The sequence below is a fragment of the Elgaria multicarinata genome, chromosome 6 (assembly GCF_023053635.1).
Source record: "Elgaria multicarinata webbii isolate HBS135686 ecotype San Diego chromosome 6, rElgMul1.1.pri, whole genome shotgun sequence".
NCBI lineage: Eukaryota > Metazoa > Chordata > Lepidosauria > Squamata > Anguidae > Elgaria > Elgaria multicarinata.
This window is the reverse complement of record NC_086176.1, coordinates 80,052,914-80,073,371: the sequence shown is the minus strand read 5'-3', so window position 1 is coordinate 80,073,371 and position 20,458 is coordinate 80,052,914. Positions and strand designations below refer to the sequence as shown.

At 41.0% G+C, this 20,458-nt stretch overlaps 1 protein-coding gene across 1 annotated transcript in view; it reads right to left on the bottom strand.

Moving 5' to 3' along the window:
* EDIL3 (EGF like repeats and discoidin domains 3) overlaps nt 1-20,458 on the bottom strand; it is a 306,989-nt gene that overhangs the window by 133,342 nt on the left and 153,189 nt on the right. Inside the window, exon 4 of the mRNA XM_063129643.1 lies at nt 3,100-3,228. Coding sequence (XP_062985713.1) covers nt 3,100-3,228 — 129 coding nt within the window. The remainder of the gene's footprint in view (nt 1-3,099; nt 3,229-20,458) is intronic.

Here is a 20,458-nt window from a genome sequence, read left to right as displayed (position 1 = left end):
TACTGTGCCTATTCTCTTGACATATTTTCTATGTATTTACTATATATATAAAGTATCCAAATCTTCAATTAATGTCTATTTTAGCCCTCAGGAGGGGGCAAAGTCACACCCAGTTTTGGGGTAACCTGGAATTGTGCTTAGATAAGTAGTCTAGTTCACATATATTTCTAGTCTAGTTTCCCAAACTTTCTAAATGCATGGCACCAGCTCCAAATAGTTCTGCTTGTCTGCATAGGGGTGCAAGCCTTGGAAAAGAAGTAGTCGCCCCTTTCTCAGGAGTAGTGAAGCCCACATGTCATAGTCTGCAGTGAGAGTTCTAGTAATTTAACCACTTCAGCAATGTTTCTTAGTAATACAGAAAAAACAAGATCTTTATTGGGGAGAAAGTTCAGACACTAGTAGGCTTGGGCCTAATCTACACCAACCAGGATACTGCACTATGAAAGCAGTATATAAAAGGCAGGAGCCACATCAAGCAGGATATAGCACTGTGAAAGTGGTATATGGTACGTGTCAATGGGCCCCAACAGTTGTCAGTGCACTTCAATACCGCTATAACGCAGTAGTGAGGCTCCTGCCTTTTATAAACTGTTTTCATACCACTTTCATAGTGCGATATCCTGCTTGGTGTAGATTAGGCCAATTGTTGAGGACCCTGTGCTGAATTTATATTACCCATAAGCTATATCTTTGCTGCTGTATTCCACAAGTGCCCAGAAGGTCGCTTGAAGCTTTGTCATTTCCAAAATGATTCCCTGAGAAGCTTTGACAGCCATGACTTTGTCCTCACCTGAGTCCCATTGAGTGTATTCATTCCAAATTGATGGATGCTCTTTCAGCATGAACGTCATTAAAGTTTGGCTCACACTGACAGGGTGGACAATCAGTGAGAGCAATGTACAATTGACTCTGATATTGGAATTCGGATGTTCAGGTACCTGTGGTTATGTTCACTTGGCATAAATCATGTACATCACTTTGTAAATGAAATGTTCTGTCAGGAGCTAACAGAGAGTAGTGCGATCCAATCAAAGCATAGTCGCTCTATTAGTTAAGGCTATGTGTGTGGGAATGTTTTATTTGTAGAAGTGATTGCGTAACCCACTCACCCCACCGCCCCATAAAATTGGCATAATGCTACACAAAACTGATTTCAGATTACATTTCACATTCACAGAGTTAGTACTCTGTGAGGATTTCTCTTTCAGTATCCATTTTTTGAGTACTAGTCAACAGCAGGCGAAAAGATCGTGTTGTAGGATATTTGCTACTGGGAAAAAGTACGGCACAAATCCCACAAATCAAAATATTGGTAGGAGGGTTGGGTGTAAAATTTGCTCCTTCGATTTTTTTTTCATGGATTTGCTTAATTCACACAATGCAGCTGGAAATCCACACATTTTTCAGCTTGTGATGTGTTATGCAAAACAAAACGTGTTCCACAAAATGCACACACTTGAAAAATGTGCAAGAAAAAATGCATAATTCCCAAAATGCGCATGAACACACATTAGTCAATGGGCACATGTGTCCAAGAACATACATTTTAAAATGCAAACAAAATGTGTACATTAATGTATATCTTAATGTGTACAATACAAATGATGCATATGAACTTCCTTAGGATTTTTGTTTGTTTTTTAAACAGAAACAGGTCAGAATAAGCTTGATTTCAAAACCAGACAATCTCAGAAGAACTGAGATTGACAGATCTCTCCATCCCAATTTGGTAGTGGAATGGGACTGCACCTGTCCACCAGGAGGCTGCAGCTAGATTGACTATATTCCCAGTGCTGAGACAACACTATAGGTGTCTTGTTAAATTAACAAGTCAAGGCAGGACAAATTTTGTATACAATCCTTCCCTGACTGTGAGGAGATATAGCTGAAGCAGGAATTGGAGACAACCCTACCCACAATAGGTGTATTCAATGCTCTTTTCAGTAGAGGAGCAAAATAAAAGGGGGCAGAATTCAGGAAGTTTCTTGACACTGCAATCTTATACATTCCTATTCAAAAGTAAGTCCCACTGAATATGCTGAATGCAAGCGGAGGATTCTGTGACTCCTGCTCTGGCTGCAGTCCCCCACCATTTCCATGCATATCACCGCTTGTGTGGAACGCTTGCATGGTGGGCTTCCGCAAATGACTAAGGCATTATGTTTTTCCATTGGATCACATGGTGGAGAAAAGTTTATCCTGCTGCATGGAGAAAACAAGAATTTTGTGAAGAGGCCCTTCACCTGTTTAATTTCAAAGTAATAACAGAAAGTGTCCATATATGTGCGTATTTATATTTCAATAGACATTTTCCCAACTAGTTATAATGAATTTTAGGGCAAATTAATCCTGTGCTTTCAACCTAAATGGTAGAGAGCCGTCACTTTTAAATCCAGTGCATCCATTAATAAAGGCCCCAGGAAAGACTTCCCATTGAATTAAATAACATGACTAAGAGCACCTGTCTTGGTCTAGTATTAAAAGCGGTTGAAAAAAAGGATATAGGAAACCTATTAGCATAAATATCTGCTTTTTAACAACCCTTTTTATCTTCAGCCGTCATTAACCAAATGAACTGCTGACAACCTCAAGACGAAGCTTTGAGCCCTATGGCAAATCTGTCCGCATTCCACTTTCTCATACCCCTAAATGCAGAGGAAAGAGTTCAGCTGATCTTTATTTTATGAATTAAAATAAAAAATTAAGTGTAAGTTTTTCCAACTGCTCTTTTGTAAAACACACACATGTACATATCACAAAGCATCACTCAGAGGCATTGCAGGAAATCAAAATGGTGGCTAGGTCCTGCAACACAGTTCTGCTTATAAAGGTTCTCAGTCACTGATTCTGGCCACCACCAGGTAAGCCCAAAGGGTCACCACCAATAGAGGAGGGGCCGCACCAGAATTCACTTTGCCCAAGGCCCCATCAAACCTGGGACCACCCATGTCCAAGGTATTTAGAGGACTGAAACAAAATAGCCTGGAAATTTCAATCAAACTATCAATACAATTTTAGCAGCATAACTGTGCAGAAGATAGCTGCCTGCAGGTGTAGTCTTAAGGGGTCAGGAGATAAAAGTACAATGTTGAAACTTACTGTGCTGGCAGTGGATCCCATTAAATCCCTCTGGACATTTACAGACATAGCCTATGAACGTGTCTCCTCTGTACGCTTCACTAATTTCACATATTCCACCATTATGGCAGGGGTTAGGAATGCAGGGCCCTGAAAGATAAGGGGGGGGGGGGAGAAAGAAAGTGACAGATCAGATAGTTGAATGCAAAAAATAAGTTAAAAAATTATATGTTCCACTATAATTTCACTTCATGTTGTTGTAGTGAATTCCATAGTTTAACTATGTGATGTGTGAAGAAGTCCTTCTTTTTATCTGTCCTGAATCTCCCACAATCATCTTCATGGGATGACCCCCGGTTCTAGTATTTTGAGAGAGGGAGAACTATGGAAGGAGTAGGAGCTGACTTGATGGCAACTAGTCCTGATGGCTATGATACCTCCAGTATCAGAGGCTGTATCTCTATGTACTCCAGCTGCTGGGGAACATGGAATGGAGGGAAGATGGTGATGCATGCATGTCCTACTTTTGTGTTTCCTGTGGGCCTCCAATTTGTCAAAATAACAACAACTACTACCTTTCCCGGCTTCAGATATTATTTGCATGTAAATAAACTATGATTGGATGCCAATTTTTCACAAATGTGTTCATGAACCATCAGTTTGCCGATCCACAGTTTGATATTAGCTACTGACTTCACAAAAAGTATGGGCAATTTTTTTAGCAGTCGTTTTAGCTCAAATGTTCTGCCTACGAAGAATTGGCAGTCAATAGTCTTAGTATTTAAAAAGTGATTACATGCTTGAAAACATCTGAAGTGAGCTCTTCACAATTGCTTATAAATTCTTCTCTACAATAAAGAACCAATTTTCGTTCCTTGGAATGCAATAGTAATTTTTTAAAAAATAATTATTTGTCCACTTAAAATCTCATTTTGTTATAAATAAGTTTTTTTTTGAAAAAAAAGCAAACCTACATTGTAATTTACTTATAAATAACACTGGAGTCTGGTTTATTTAAAGTTTCAAGAACTACACATTTTATTTTCACATTTTTCATAATCTACAAAGCTTATAATTTTCTCTTCCTTATAAGACTGTGATTCTTTACCTCAAGGGATTTATTCAGAATTCAACTTTGTTAAAAAATGCATTTTTAGAGAAATAACTAAAAGAAAGTACTTATGGAGAAATGCAAGTAACTCCTATTGGGGAAGTTGTCACATTTCAATTATTACCAGAATTTAATAATAAAAAAAATATTTATTTTAGAATCAAGAAGAAATGTACTACTTTAATTCCATCTGTGACCCCATATAGCATATAACTGTCTTCTTCTTCTTCTTCTTCTTCTTCTTCTTCTTCTTCTTCTTCTTATTATTATTATTATTATTATTAAACAAAAATATTTTTCTCTGAATTAGAATTCCATGCTAGCAATGGCTCCCTCATCCTGTTCAATGCTAGAGAATGTTTTTGCATGGAATCCCTCATTTAGGAGGCAGCCCAGAGGTGCTAGTGGGCAGGAGCTGATACAGTAGCAGCTGGTGAGGCACCAGCTGTGCATGACAAGAAAATGGGCAAGAAAAATCTCACCTGTACCTTTAAGCCTGAGACAATCCCCTGCCTCTTCTCTTTATTAAAGAGCTTTCATTCATATTTATATTATTAAGGATGTTTCATTAACATTTTTCTAGAGGCTGGTTTCAAATATACGATTGCCATTATTTTCCTAACTGAAGCTTGAAAGACAACCGAGGGTAGACCTTAAGTTCATTATTAGTAACTTAAATTAATAAAACGTCTTCCCTTCTGTGGAGTTCTTCCTTTGCTGGTGCTGGGCTGACTTGGGAATTTGCCTCCTTACAGTACAATCTTATGCAAGTCTACTGAGTTCAAAGGGATTTAGCTATAGAGAAAAATCCAAACCACTCAGAAATGCTGACTACAGAGAGTTAGGATAAGGTAGAGATGGCTCTCTGCCAGTAGAGGTCCCAGTGATGTCTGAAAGGACCTCTACTGGCAGAGAGCCATCTCTACCCTAAAACTGGTGGTGGATTTGGCATTGAAATGGGGGTGTTTCAGGGGTGGGGCAAAGGCAAAACTTTATTCCCATGAGAGGCCCCAGAAAGAGGTCCCTCTGCTAGCAGAGTTAATCTCCGCCCCTGAAACCAAAGGGTGAACTTTTGTTTTTAAAGGACCATCAGAATTAAAAACAACTAGAGCAGTGCACAAATGGTCTCTTGAACTTCTCCCTTCCATCTGCAGGCAACGACATTAGGGGGGCAATTACACTGAGAGCATTTCTATACCAGGAGGAAATCCTGCAACTGTACCACAGCTTTCTGGCTTCCGTTTTTGTCCCACAATCACACACACACTTCCCTCCCCCTCCCCTTTTCCCCTTTTAACCAGGAGTTCTATATGTTTCATTTATACAGCCACAAGATGGCACTGATCTGCCTCGTTCTTATGCTGCTTCTTGTGATGGATTTCCTCTTTACATGCTGAAATGGAAAGGGGATCTGTTTGTTACCACTTTTTTATTTTCATTTATTGCATAGAAATCAGGAGACAAGCACTGGGGGATTGCTGTGTCACGAAACTGACCAGGAAACTTTCCTGAGTGGCCAGTCATGAAGCTGCTATAAACAGCTTGTTTAGAAGAGCTCTGAATTTCTCCAGAGAGAGGAGAAATTCTCAATAGTTTCACACAAGTAGGGCTCACAATTGGCACAGCTTTTTTCTGGTTTCCTAAGGGTTCAGGGGGTGGGGGTTGTGATGTACTGCAAGCAGAAACAGCAACAATTGCATTGGAATCTTGTCCCCCATTTCCCATCCTCTACAATGCCATTCCAAGGTAGTGTGGGTGGGGAAAAGGGAAGGCAGCCATCCCCAGCGGAGGCTGATGGCTTTGATTTTGGTGGGGCTGTGAATCCATTTCAGGGTTCAGTCAGAACTCTAAGAGAGCTATCCAAGGCACTGTACCCATTTGGGGGATACGGTTCAGCACTTTGGATAGGTCCTTTAGTGATCTGGCTGGTTGACTTAAACCTGGGATGGATTCCCAGCCACACCAACATTGGAGCCACCAGCATCCACTGGCCACCACCCAAACAACATTGATGAATATTTACAGAAAATTCCATAACATGGCATTTTATTTCAAGGGGGTAAGAAAAGAAAAGTCTCAGAACTTTTCTGGGAAAAATGCCTTCCAAGAAATTTTGGCTCAGCTCTAGTTGCTATTCTTTAGGTTCAACAACTTCTCCTGGGTTTTCCAAACATTACATTTCTGAGGGATGATACTTCTTGTTTCTAACTCAGATGCTACTACTACCAATACTACTACTACTACTACTACTATCCTGAAAGCCCTGTAGCAGCCTCCCAGACTACCTGCACTTCCTGATCTGAAAAAGCCCTATTGGAGGAATTGCCTCCAGATGTCTTCCCCTGGGTTTTAATTGAAGTGCAGGAAGCAAAGGAGGCTACAGGCTGCTGGGGAGAAGATTTTGCAATGAAAGACCGGGCACTTGTGCATAATCCTCAGCCACCTCATATGTAAGGTAAGCACAAGAACCATAAAACCAGCCCATGAGAATTGATCAGCATTTACCCAGCCCTGCCGCCAGCCCACCATATTAAACAGGCAATTGCATGGGTTATACATGCAATTGTATAACTGCATCTATAGCTTCTGCTAGTCTATTTAACTACACCAGTCCAGGGTCTTCTTTTAGTGTGCAATGCAGAGCAAGTGCCAAGTATCTTGGAGTTAAACTACATGTCACATTAATTGCGTAACATCTAGGTGAGGCTTGTCTTTTTTTCTTTTTTCTTTTACTCTAGTGTAAGCATGCACCACCCTGATTCATACTCCAGGAGAGAATGTTAAACCTCCCCCCTCCCCATTCCCCTTATTCCTCCCACTGGAGGTTTTTCTTTTAATCCTCCATTAAAGCTAATGGAGCACTAATAGGGGCTGCATGCTTACACTAGAATAACAATAATAATAATAATAATAATAATAATAATAATAATAATAAGACAAGCTTCAGCAACAAGCTAAGCAATTAGCATACCATGTAGTTTAACCTCAAGTGACTTATCTCTCGTTCCAGCAAACAAAATAACTGCAGACCGGAGGCCTCTTGCAGCCTCATGAATCTCCTAGTCTGCTGCAGTGTCCTTGGGCATCATCCAACATCTTGTATAGGACATGAAGAAATTGACCAGTTTCAGCTTGCCCACAATTGAGCCTCCACTGTAAGAAATGCTGCTCAGAAATAAACATGGCAAATGTTTGTAATAATGTAGGGAACATGTCACCAAACTTTTCATGTGATTGATATTATTCATTAGATATAAGCAATGTGTGGAAACATCCAACTATACAGCAAATTCTGGTAGTCTTGCTTTAAAGCACCAATGGGCTTAAGGGATTCTTTTTTTTTTAAATCAATAGCATAGTAATACTTTTGTAGGTAATCTTTAAGTAGCTTCTAACACAAAGAGAGCAACAACCTTTGATCAATATTAATGAGCAACGGAATTTCAACAGCATGCTTTCAAGGCATTTTAATCCACGTTCACATAAGTAATGTCAACAAGATTAATTGCACACTAAAAGTAATAGATCTATACAGTTTGCAACTCTTTTGAGTCCTGCTCTCAGTACAGCCCCACTGATAATAGCTAGAGTAATAAGTACTTGGGAGCCTTAGATGTGTGCAACACTGATATTCAATTGGATTCCTATCCTGCACTGGAAAGATACTAATAGTATAATCGTCAACATAAAAGGACGGCAGTTGCTGAATTTTTCAGAAGCGGTGACTGAAATATCTAAGGTTTCTAGGCAAAAGAATCCAATGACTGTTTTCTCTGTGGGGTTTGAAAAAGGTCTTTAAGGCAGAAACTGTGTTATTTCTTGGCCTCAGTGACAAATAGTTTCCATAATATGTGCACACTAGGGAAGACCCAACTTTGAACTGGATATTAAATATTTCCAAATGTGACAGGTAGTTTGGATCTAAAATACAAAGGCTGTCAAATATAGTGCAAAAAGTCATTACGCCTCCCAGGTAAAATGTAAATGCTGACAAAGGAAATAAAAAATAGGCATAAATGAGAAACACTGTTGAGAAGGATCTGGGGTATAGCTTGGGGTTTGATAAACTGAATTTGAGTCACCAAAAACAAATATGCGTAGACAGATCCTCATGCCTTCAGATTCAATTTACCTATTGGCCATATCCTTCCTTTCAATTTCTCTACACACCTACTTCTGCATGACATACTTCAAATAACTTCTTATGGATCATTACACCATCTAGACCACCCTAGCTCTTCTTAAAATAAGGTTGGCGGATGTTTTCCACTCTTCCAAGCATGCTTATAGGTGAAGAAAAGAATCTAATTCATTTTCTTTTCTTAGCCAAACTTTAGGGTTCCTGTTGCTGTTTTGATATTTCCCACACTGCTCCAATACCATGAGATTTTAAACTTTTATTTATCACATTTGTATCCTACTCTTTCTTGCCAGAGATCAGTATGACATACATCTTCACAATGGATGTGTGAGATTGGTTAGAATGGAAAATAGTGACTTCCCCAATGCTGCCCAGTCAGCTTTATGGCTGTATGCAGCCCAGTCAGCTTTATGGCTGTATGCAGAACCTAGTTCTCATTAGTCCAAGTATAACACCCTGTCTGATACACCATGCTTATGCTTGCCACATATGTGATGGTGAGACTAAGTGGAAAGATCAAGTGATGGAAGGGCCATAGATCATTGGTGGGTTACAAGCTTTGTGTATAAAATGTCCCTGGTTCGATCCTCAGCATCTCCAGAAAGGGCTGGGAAAGATGCCTGTCTGAAAACCTGGAGGGTTGCTGCCAGTCAGTGCAGACAATACTGCCTGAAACCTGTTCAGTTATGCATATAAGCACAATATAATCAGTTAGTCATTCATCACCACTTGAATTAACCCAAATCAATTCTGGTCATGGTCAGATAATCAGACTTTAGCGCACAATCTATAATCTATACATCTATACATTTCATACCTATACAAAACAGGATCACAGAGAATAATATTCTGTTACTTCTGTAAAGTAATCAGATGATGACGACACAAACACAGAAAACAAACTTCACTTCAAAGCACTTGGGACACCCCGGGGTCCACTAATGCAGGTCTTCGGGGAATACCACCAGCATGCAGAACGTGTTCCTCAGTCTTTTGAAGGCTATGACCTTGAAAAAATTGAGGTGACCAAAGTGTTTGCTATTGGTCTTGAGGCCAATAGCAAACACAGCTGATGTACAATGTGGTAGCCAGAGGCCATTTGCAGGGGATATGCAATGTGAGGGGGAGGAAGGGTTGTTTAACACTTTTTCTTGCTGCAATTTTTCTTTGCAACCATTTTCCCTCTTCCCCAGTCAATGTTCCTTGAACTACAAGCACATCACAAAGCAGTAAAAAGGAAAGGATCAAAGAATATTCTTTTTTTTAAAAATCATTTAATTCCTTAGCCACTTTTCAAGACCATAGTTTTCCCAAGGTGGGTTACAGAATAAAAAAAAATAGCAAAAAAATAACATAATCATGTGAAATGTGAACAATTATAAATAAAAAAAACCAATCCCAATGAAATATTATTTAGAATGTATGTATGTATGTATGTATTACATTTCTATGTCACAGGAAGCTAGGATGCTGCCATATACCAGATCATGTCATTGATTCATCTACACCAATGATATGATTTGGTATTGCCAACACTGGCAATGGCACTCCAAGATTTCAGGCATATGTTTTTCCTGCCGTACCTGAGGTTGCTAGGAATCAAACCTGGGACTTTCTACATTCAAAACATGTGGCATATCCCTGAGCTATCACCCCTCCCTGAAGGGCTGGCCAAAGCTCTCTGTCTGAGTGGTTCACAAAAGTTAAAAACCATAAAATACAACAACATGAGATAACATAATATAAAACTTTGAAAAGTTTAAAAGTATGATATAAAGCCAAAGTAAAAGTAGAAGTCCTTAGAAGTAAAAGTAGTAGTAGAAAAGAAGTGGGTAATGGGTGTGCTAAGGTTAAGCACTTTCCTTCTACCTAGTGCAAATACCCTCTAACTTTTATGCTTTGCATATTGGCAGCAAAAATGAGTTCAGTAAATAAAGAGAAAGCCAACAAAATTAAATATTTGACACGTTTGTGTTTGTGCACACACACACACTACTAGCGAAAGAAAATCAGATGAACTCTGCATATTGCTCTTGTTTAATAATTATGGCAACAATGTGATCCTGCTGTTCAGACATTCTCTAAATAATAGTTCTTTAAAATTAACCTCAGATCCTTCTTACCATCACATCTGTGTTCAGGACAGGCTCAAAGTTGTACCAATCCCTAAGGTATTTAAAAGATCATACCATCCATGTTCCCCACTTTCCTCTTCAAAAGTTAAATTGTCACTTTCCAAAGCCAGCAGGTATGCACTTGCAATACATAAAATGACTTCCCATCAGCACACCACATTACTTGTAAAGGCACACAGCTGAGAGTATTCAAAACCAGCAAGGATATTTCTCTCTATGTCCTCACATGGTGTGACAGGTAGCTAGCTTGTGTGTGAAAGAACAGACATATAATAAAAGCAGCCGGGGACTCTGAATCTGCTCATGTTTGCCACTCTGCTTATTAATTTTATATGATCATGTAAGCATTGCCTGACAGAGCACGTGCAACGAGTACCGATGGCTCTGAATGCTCACATTGATGCCTTGGCAACACAGGGACAGCTCTGAACTGGTTTTGTTTTCTTTCTTGAAAATAGAAGCTTTTCCTTATTTAATCCAGTTTGAGAGTTAGTGCCTAATCATTGATGCTGAAATCCTATACATGTCTACTCAGATGTAAGTCTGAATACAGTTTTTGGGTGGTGGTAGTGGTGTAATGTGGGACCTTTGCCCAACTCTGAAGGAAGGACCCACGTGGTCTGTTTATCACAGTGGCTTAGAATCTCACCATACAGAAGCAGCTTTCTGTGAGTGAGTTGGAGCCAGACTTACGCATACTTAGAGTAGACCTACTGGAATGCTGACTTAACACAGTATGTCTGTCTTAAGTCCCATTGATTTCAATGGGTCTACTCCAAGTATGACTAAGTCTCGATCCAACCCAATAAGGCCCTAATAATGGACATACATATATACATACGTGTGTGTACTAAGCAGTAGATCTGAGCTATGATTGTGCATTGATACTCTGCTCTTCCTTTAGGGCTGGATGCTTTCATTTATTTATTTTTAAATTCTGAAATGGAATCTTGCTATCCGACACATCCTCAGATCCCTTCTGAGTTTTCAACATATCTTTTCAAATTTTGATTGGCTGGGGCGCCCATTCGTGCATGGCCAACTACGATAACATTACACTGCAGTCACTACATCTATAGCATGTGTGTAAATGTCAACAAAAAAGGCTTTGTGCATATTAAACTTCAGATGGAAAATCCTGGACCCCCATCCTTATTGCAGCTCTCAAGCTCACTATTCCTCAGTTCATTTCTACACAGAAACTGAAGCAAGCATCATGTCTTGCCCTTTTAGAAGGTTAAGGTTGTGTAGCAGAGAACTCTTAGGCTTGTCCTAATTATTATTCCAGCTGTTTCACATCTGCTGGTTAACATGAGTGCATGGGCATTTGCAGGATAGAATAGGTGGCAAAAGGACTTAAACCATCCTGTTTCTTCCTCATCCTCTCAGAGCTTTACAGCATAAGGGGGGAGTGATATGAAAGGCCTCCCTACCCCAAAAGGGGAAGCCAGGGAGATGGCGAACATCAAGGTGCCACTCTCAGGCCATGAATGTCCCGCCCAATAAAACAACGGCATGAAGCCGGATTACCCTTTCTGCAGATCTATTAATAAATGTGGCCCTGTTTAAATCAATGTGGCCCTCGTTATTTCCCACACTTCACATTCCAGCAATTGTTCTTTCTTCTGTTTCTTCAGCTCTCTCCTTAGCCAAACAGCAGTATTATACATCAATGGTTCATACTAATCCTAGGAATCTCCAGCATGTTTTCCACCTTTAACTCTCTCTTAAAGCCTTCTCCTCCACTGCCTCCTTCTTTACTTTCAGCTGATGATTTTGCCACCTTCTTCAATAACAAAATTGAAACTATTCACTCTGTTCTTGCTGCTGCAGATCCTCTTCCTCTACCTGTTCTTCAGCTTCCTGCTCCTTATGCTACCTTTCCCTCTTTCCTGTTTCATCCATTGAATTGTTCAGACTGCTGGTTTCCTCAAATCCTTCTATTTGTTCTCTTGGTCCTGTCCTGACTCAGTTGTTAATTTCTGATGCCCCTCAGTTCTTACTTCTCTCCTTCACATCATTAATCCCTCTCTTTCTTCTGGCTCATTACCTGCTGCATCATTTCTCCAATTCTTAAGAAGCCCATTCTTGATTCGTTCTCTCTAATTACTGTCCTGTTTCTTTGCTACCTTTAATCTCAAAAGTCCTAGAACATGCTGTCTATCAGTGCTACCTTGACTTTCTTTCTCATAACTCTTCTCTAGACCCATTTCAATCTGCATTTTGCCCTCTGCACTCCAATGAGATGGCCTTTATGAAGACCACTGATGATCTTCTTCGTTCTAAGTCTAAAGGCGTCTATTCTATTCTTATCTTGCTCAGTCTTTCTGTGGCCTTTCATACAGTTGATCACATAGGACTATCTCCGAGATCTAGGGTTTTTCCTGATTCTGTTCTCAGTTGGTTTGTCTCTTATCTGTCGAGTCATTCTTTTAATGTGATACTTGGAGGGTCTACACCATCCTAATTTCCCTTTTCAGTTGATGTTCCCCAAGGTTCAGTTTTAGGCCCTCTGCTGTTTTCATTGTGTACCCTGACCCTGGGGAATCTTATTCCTTTGCATGGAGTTCAATATCACTTACATGCCAATGATACAGCTATATTTTTCAACTCCAGAACTTTCCTCTGTCATCCAAGATTGTATCACGGTATGCTTGTTGAATATTTCAGCTTGGATGCTTCACCATTGCCTAAAACTCAATATGGCCAAGAATGAACTGCTCATTTTTCCTCCTAAAGTTCCATCCAACTATGCACATTCTATTATTGTGAACAAGTTCCATTCTGTCCCTTAGAGTAGGGACACAGGGCCTTGCTAGACCTGCCGGATAAGCCGGCAGGGAAGAGGGGCGACGGCGCGCTAGAGCTAGCGCGCGCCGACACCGGCTTCTAAACGCACGACACGACGGGGCAATGGGAATCCCCATAGCGTCGGCCATTTTTTTTAAAGGGACCATGTGCGCCGGAGAGCCGCCGAACAAGGTAAGTGGTTTTTTTAAAAAAAATTAAGCCCCCCCCGCTCCCCCTGCCCCTGATCCCCCGCAATTCCTGACGCCCCCCTGCCCGCTCGGCCCTCCTCCCCCATCCCCCATCCCCGATGCCCTGTCCCCGGCTGTCCGTCCCTCGCCCCCATCCCCTGTCCCGGCTGTCCGTCCCTTGCCCACATCTCCTGTCCCCAGCTGTCCGTCCCTCGCCCCGATCCGCCATCCCCAGCTCTCCTTCCCTTGCCCCGTCCACCATCCCCGATGCCCAGCCTTCTCCCCCCCTCTCTCCTGCCGGATCCGGCCTTCTCTCCCCACCTCTCCTGCCGGGTCTGGCCTTCTCCCCTGCCCCTCTCCCCCCCGGATCCCCCCCGTATGAGCGCTGTGCCCAGTCCGTGGCTTTTCCCAGCTACTCGAAGCGAGCAGCCGCAAAAAGCCACGGACCCTGCTAGACGAATTATGCCGGCTTAAGGCAGGTTTCAGCGCAGCCTGACCCCGGATTCCCCTGTGCGTCATCTGGATGCACAGGAGGGAAACCTGGCCTCACACCGCGCTAATGCCTGGTCTAGCAAGGCCCACAGCCTTTCTTTCTTTTTTTATTCTTCTCTCTCCTTTGTTCCTCATATTGAGCCTGTTACAAAGTCATGTCATTTCCCCCCTCTATAATACAGCTAAAATCAGACCTTGTTTCCTCTGCAAAGGCTTTAGTCCATGCTTTGGTTATTTCTCAGCTTGACTATTGTAATTTTCTCTTGACTGGTCTTCCTCAGACTCACATTATTTCTCTGGCTTCTTTCCAACACTCCGCTGCTAAGATTATTCATCTGGCCTGCCATTCTGACCATGCCACTCCACTCTTGACGTCTCTTCACTAGCTCCCTATCCCTTTTAGGATACAACACAAGCTCCTAGTTCTAACTTTTAAAGCACTACATGATTTAGCCCCTTCTTATCTTGCTGCTCTTATCTCTTATTATACCCCTTCTAGGGATCTTGGCTCCTCAAATACTGTGCTTCCGACACACCCAAGGGTTGTCTGTTCTCTCATTCAAATTCGGTCATTCTCCCTAGCTGTTCCATATTTCTGGAACTGCCTTCTGGAGTATCTGCAGACTGCTCCTTCAATCTCAGTTTTTAAGACTCTTTTGAAAACTTCTCTTTTCTCTCAACCTTTGAAACCTGGATTTTAATTTCATCCCTTCCCTACCCCCTTTTTTGTCTCAATTTTAACTTTTAGTATTTTATTACATTTTATGTTTACATTTTTAGACTGTAAGCCATTTGGGCAGGGAGTTGTCTTGTTCTTTGTACAGTGCTATGAACATTATGGTGCCTTATACATAGATGATGATGATGATGATGATGATTCAAGATTCCCAGAGCTCCTGGGGCATAGTTCCCACAACTCCATTGGGCAAACCATGAACAGAATTGACCAAGATGTTCCTTAGTCCATGCCCCACCAAAATTAATGGAAGTACTCATTAGAATAATAATGCCCCATGACTCTTGGCACTGTTTTCATATTGACTTAGGTAGACCCATTAACGGATGAGTAGGAATATTTACATTTCTGAATTGTTATGAATTTACTGTATTGAACATTTCCATAAACTGATATTTAGAATCAGAAAGGAAAAATAACTCTAATGTTATATCCCTCTATTTTCCTCAGTTCAATTCTACTTGGCAAAAAAACAATCTTGAGAAGAAATATTGGGGATGGCTTCTTGAAAAACAAAACCAAAAACCCTGCAATATGTTTCTACCACCAAAGAAAATAGAATATTTAAGAAAATGATTGACTGATAAGTAATGTTTATAACCTGCCTGCTGACCAAACATCTTTTTAGCTAATACAAAATCACCAAAACATGCCAAAAACATTTTAAACATCTGTAACTAATAATTAACAACAACATTATCACAAGAGCAGAAACAGGAGAGGAACGAGGTAACCCAAAACCCACCTGGAAGATGCCCCTCATGGCATGGGATCTAAAAGCCAATAAGAAAGAAGGGAGCTGAACTTTCCTAGGGAGAGTAGTACAGTTTGGGAAATATGAATTCCATACCTTAAATACCAAAAATTCTCTTGGTACTGTGTTATGTAAAGAACAGCCTGCTTGTTCTACATACGAGGCCATGTCTGTTAACTGGAGTGGCTGTCCACCCTCTTCTATCAGCTCTCAATTAATCCTGCTTATCCAGGTTATCTGCTCAGTGACACAGTAATGAGACTGAATTACAGTACTATGGCATAATTAATTTTCCTTAATGAACTTGTCTATGTAGTGCTGCAAATTGATGCCATTTTCAGTAATGGGTAATAAATCTGCAGCCTTTCTTCTATTTATTGTAAAACTGATGTACCTCTCCTTCCCCTAAACTGTTAATATCTTAAAATGGTAAAACTTGAAAAAGTGTGTGGTAGGTTTTTTAAAAGCCAGTGCCATATGAAATCACAAATAACTCATTTAATCACTGCTTTGTCACACTACTAGTAAATAGAAAGGAATACTTACTAAATACAACAGGAGGTGACATTAATTTTGAATGGGCTACTAAATGTGTGGGCCATTTCATCATGTTTATAATGCAACAAACATCACAATTACACTGATGTATGTTACATGTCTCCTGCCACATCTGTAAAAGGCTTTTACAGTGTGGCCACCTCTATATCCACCATCCACAGTAAGTACAAAAGGCTTATACATTGTACACAAACTAGCAGATGGTGCTGTCTTCTCCTGATGTGTTCCCACTTCTCTGGTACCACGTGCTGCTCAAATACATTGTTAAGCTAATGTAACGTGTCACAGAATTCCTGATTACTTTAGATATGTTTCCACTTGTGCACAGGTGACTTATACTGAATAAGTTACATCTTGTGCAGAGCTCATTAGGGAAGCCTCTCCTCCTATACAACCTGTCTGCTGAAATACCAGAATAAACAGTTATTAGTAACCTATTACTATTAGGGCTGTGCATGGCCCCCCCAATCTGCTCTGGATCCCAATCCGCAAATTCCGGATCAGGTCCGCTCCGTGTTGATCCGCCTATGCTCAACACGGAGCTGCGGGGCTCCAGATCCAGATCGGAGCTCCTTGTTCTCCCCATAGACTTGCATTGAAAATCAAACACCTATAATGCCCCTCCCCCCTCAACACTTACCTGCCTCCATTGCGGTGGCAGCTTCAACTGAGGCCTTGGCCTCAAACAGGGTGCAGCCTGGTCTTCCGGTTTGAGGCCTGGGGCTCAGTTGAAGCCACTGCTGGACCGTGATGGAGGCAGGTAAGCCCCCCCTCCGCCCTGCCCCCTTACCTGGCTCCGTCGCCACACAGACTGCAGTGCCGCCGCCAGGTAAGGCCCCCCTCCCCCGTCACCACTTACCTTCCTCTGTCGCGGTCCGGCGGTGACTTCAACTGAGGACACGGCCTCAGTTGAAGCTGCCGTTGGACCACGACAGAGGCAGGTAAGCCCCCCTCCCACCACACTTACCTTTTTTTTGGAGCTCCGGATCGAGGTGAAGGATATGCTTGGTCTCGATCTGCTTCATCTCAATCCTCATCTCCTCCGACCCGATCCGTCTCCGCCTTTGTCAGAGGCGAATCAGGCCGCTCCGCTATCGGTTCTAAGAACCGAAGCGAAGCGAAGCACAGCCCTAATTACTACAATATACCATTTAACAAGTAATATAAAACCTTGCAAAACATTATTTAATTTAATGTATGTGTTTGTTCCAAAAACAAAGCTGGCTCTTAATGTCCTTTCCAAAGTGATCCAGGAGCTGCTGAAATGTGTGGAAGTTTCAGTTAAGGGGGAGGAATCCTTCTCCAATTTCCAGAAATTTCCAGAAATTGGGATGGTGAAGAAATTAGTTCAGTTCACATTTTAATGCAAACTTGCCTAATCGCACACTTTTGAACTGCTTTGCAAGTGAAACTCAGTTGTTCAAAATGTGGAGTTTTGCGGTGTTCTCACACAGGCACTCCTACTACAGCCCTCCTGCCATTCATGCATCAGATACATAATGACTATGTACAGTATTGTTAAGCTACATTTGGTGGTGGTGGTGGGGAATGATAACCCAATACGTCCAGCCATGCTATTAATTTATGATAAAGCCTGGGCCCCAAACCATGAAGAGTTCTAGCTGCATTCAAGAAAACATGGGTAGAACCTTTATTCAGAACTTCCTGCTCAATGCATTAAAGCTGAGGTCTGAGGGGGTGGAGGCAGCACCAGCAAACACAGCCCCATGCCCCTAGCATACATTTATATATCCTGTTTGGAATTAATGTCTGAACAGGGCTACTGTCACACTGGCATAAGGCCCACGGTTAGCTCAGGATGCCAGTGAAGTTACAAAAACAACAGAGGACTATTTGTGTCCACAGTAGAAAATGGCTCCCAAATGTATAATATAAACAGGTAACGAAGAGTCGGAAACGACTGAACGAATAAACAACAAACTAAAATATTAAGAACATGGCATGTGAAATTGCTTTAATATAAACATTAACTCACCATATGTTGTTTATTATTTTATTGCATTTATATCCCACCTTTTTTCCTCCAAAGAACCCAAGGTGGTATACATAATCATCCTCCTCTCCATTGCTATCCTCACAACAACCCTGTGAGGTGGGTTGGGCTGAGAGTCTGTGACTGGTCCAAAGTCACCCCGTAGGTTTCCATGGACGAGTGGGGACTAGAACCCAGATTTCCTGACTCCTAGTCCAACACTTTAGCCACACCACACTGGCTCTCTACAGTTTTGCATACTGCAAAACAGTACTTATTATTTGAAACCTTCCCACATTAGAAAGTACACAGATGTTATCTGCATTATTGGTCATAAGTGCAAACAGAGATTCAGAAGTAGAAGACACTGTAGCCCTATTCAGGCATTCAAGATCTGTGAAGAATCAACATGCAAGAAGAAACGCTAATCCTGCCCCTTCATGTATTTCCTTTGTGCTGTAGTAGTGTAGGAAAATCAGGGTTCAATTAATTTTGTGAAATGTCTCCACAGATAGAGGAGTCTCTCCTGTTCATACTGTCCTCTTACTCAAGTACAGCATGACAAAAAAGGAGTTGGGGCTAAAATGTCCCTTCTCCTTACCTCTTGATTCTACACATATCCTGAACACCTGAAAAGGGCTTACATCTTCTGCCTAATTCACAGAAATATACCCAAGAGAGATTGCCCTTTTATTAGTTCAAAAAGGAGTGGCTGCAACATTCCACATATTCATTATGAAGAAATGGCTCCTTTGCAGATTTGACTGTGTTGTGGTTAAATATTTATCATGTTTTCTGCATCCAATGAAGCACGTTGATTACCATGGTCAAAGTGCCTCCATCTGGCTAAGCCAAAAGCAAAGGTATATTTATAAAATGCTGCAGGTCATTTTTCCCCTTCCAACTCTCACTTGCCTTTTCTATTTGAGTGAATTGTGATTACAGAGAAATTGAAAGCAGCAGAGAAGTGCTCAGCCAATGACTTTGCTTTTCAGCTAAATAACTGGGGAAGTAATTACTGATGACAAGCTGTTTAAAGCTGGTGGTCATGTACTGTCGCTCTGTAATTTAAAAAAGCTAAGCTTGATAAAGACTTCCTTGTTAGCCTCACTTTTACTGAAAATGGCAGATTAAAGTCACAGCTAAGCTTGACCTTCTTGCGACATTTTGTAACTGATATTATATACAATTTGGTTTCAAAATGTGCTGGATATTGGAAGCCATTGTGTGACAGAGTGTATGCTTTTTTTTCTCATTCGTTTTAGCCTTTTTAAGAAAGTTAACCTTAACACCATTAGATTCTAAAAGGACTAGCACCAAGCAAATACTACAATTTCTACATTGTTCCTTTAATTTGACCACTGTTCCTCCTTTTTTAATTTCTTTTCACAACTTCTACTTCCAAATATTCTGCGAATTCTCCCACAAACCATCAAGCTGTATGTATCACCCATCCTTTACATTCTGCTGCCTGCTACAACAAAGTGCCTTTGATACCCAGTTTTTCTTTTCGCCATTTTTCCCCTGTGGTACTGGCTTCTGGAGATAAACACATTCACTCCCCCTGGGATTCATGATTTGTATAGAGAAAACTGTCCTGCATGGCTGATATTGTCCTGTTTCTTATTTTATGACTGGCAAGGAAGAGTCAGACACTAGCTTTAGAGTTAACTAGGCTACAACTTTACTTGTAAAGTTTTACTTTACAGGTAAGCAAGGGGTGAGGAAAAGCCCTTAGTTACACCACTCTTCTTCACCAAATGAGTTGGTCTGAATTTCCATGTTGCTTTTCCGCCTTTCTACATCAGACATTTATTCTGCACTTACTTGTGGGTAGTTTACAGGTTCTTTAGATGATGTTGTGACTTCCAGTTTTGCTTCTGTTTTTCAAGAGAACTTTTGTAGCTGTTTCTTTAGAAAGTGGGGGGAATGGAGAATTATTTGCCAAAGTTTTTTTTTTAATGTTTTCCTACTTGTGTAATTGTGTTATTACACTATATCCACGGGTTATGTAGTGGAAAAGCAGGAAAGGAAAAAGTCTTTGTATAGAGCTCTGTGGCTGCTTTCATGGAAAGGTCATGCCTGAGCCTTCTACATTGGTGAAGCCCTATGTTTAAGTTTGCATTTAGGCTAAGTGCAATTCCCACTTATTCACAGATGGTCTATGGGTTCTTTAGATGATGTTGTGACCTTCAGTTTCTCTTCTGTTTTTCAAGAGCACTTTTGTAGAGGGAAGGTTTGAGAGGGGAAATGGACTATTATTTGCAAAAGTGAAAGAAAATGTATTTCCTACTTGTGTAATTGTTTTATTGTGCTATTATCACAGCACCACCTAGAGTTTATATAGTGGAAAAGCAGGAAATAAAAAAAGTCTTCGGGTCTCAGTTCTGTGACAAAACCAAAAGTAGATACAAACTTGTGTAGAAGAGGTCTTTGGCTCCTTAACTGTACAACTCATGCCTGAGTCTTCTGCATGGGTGAA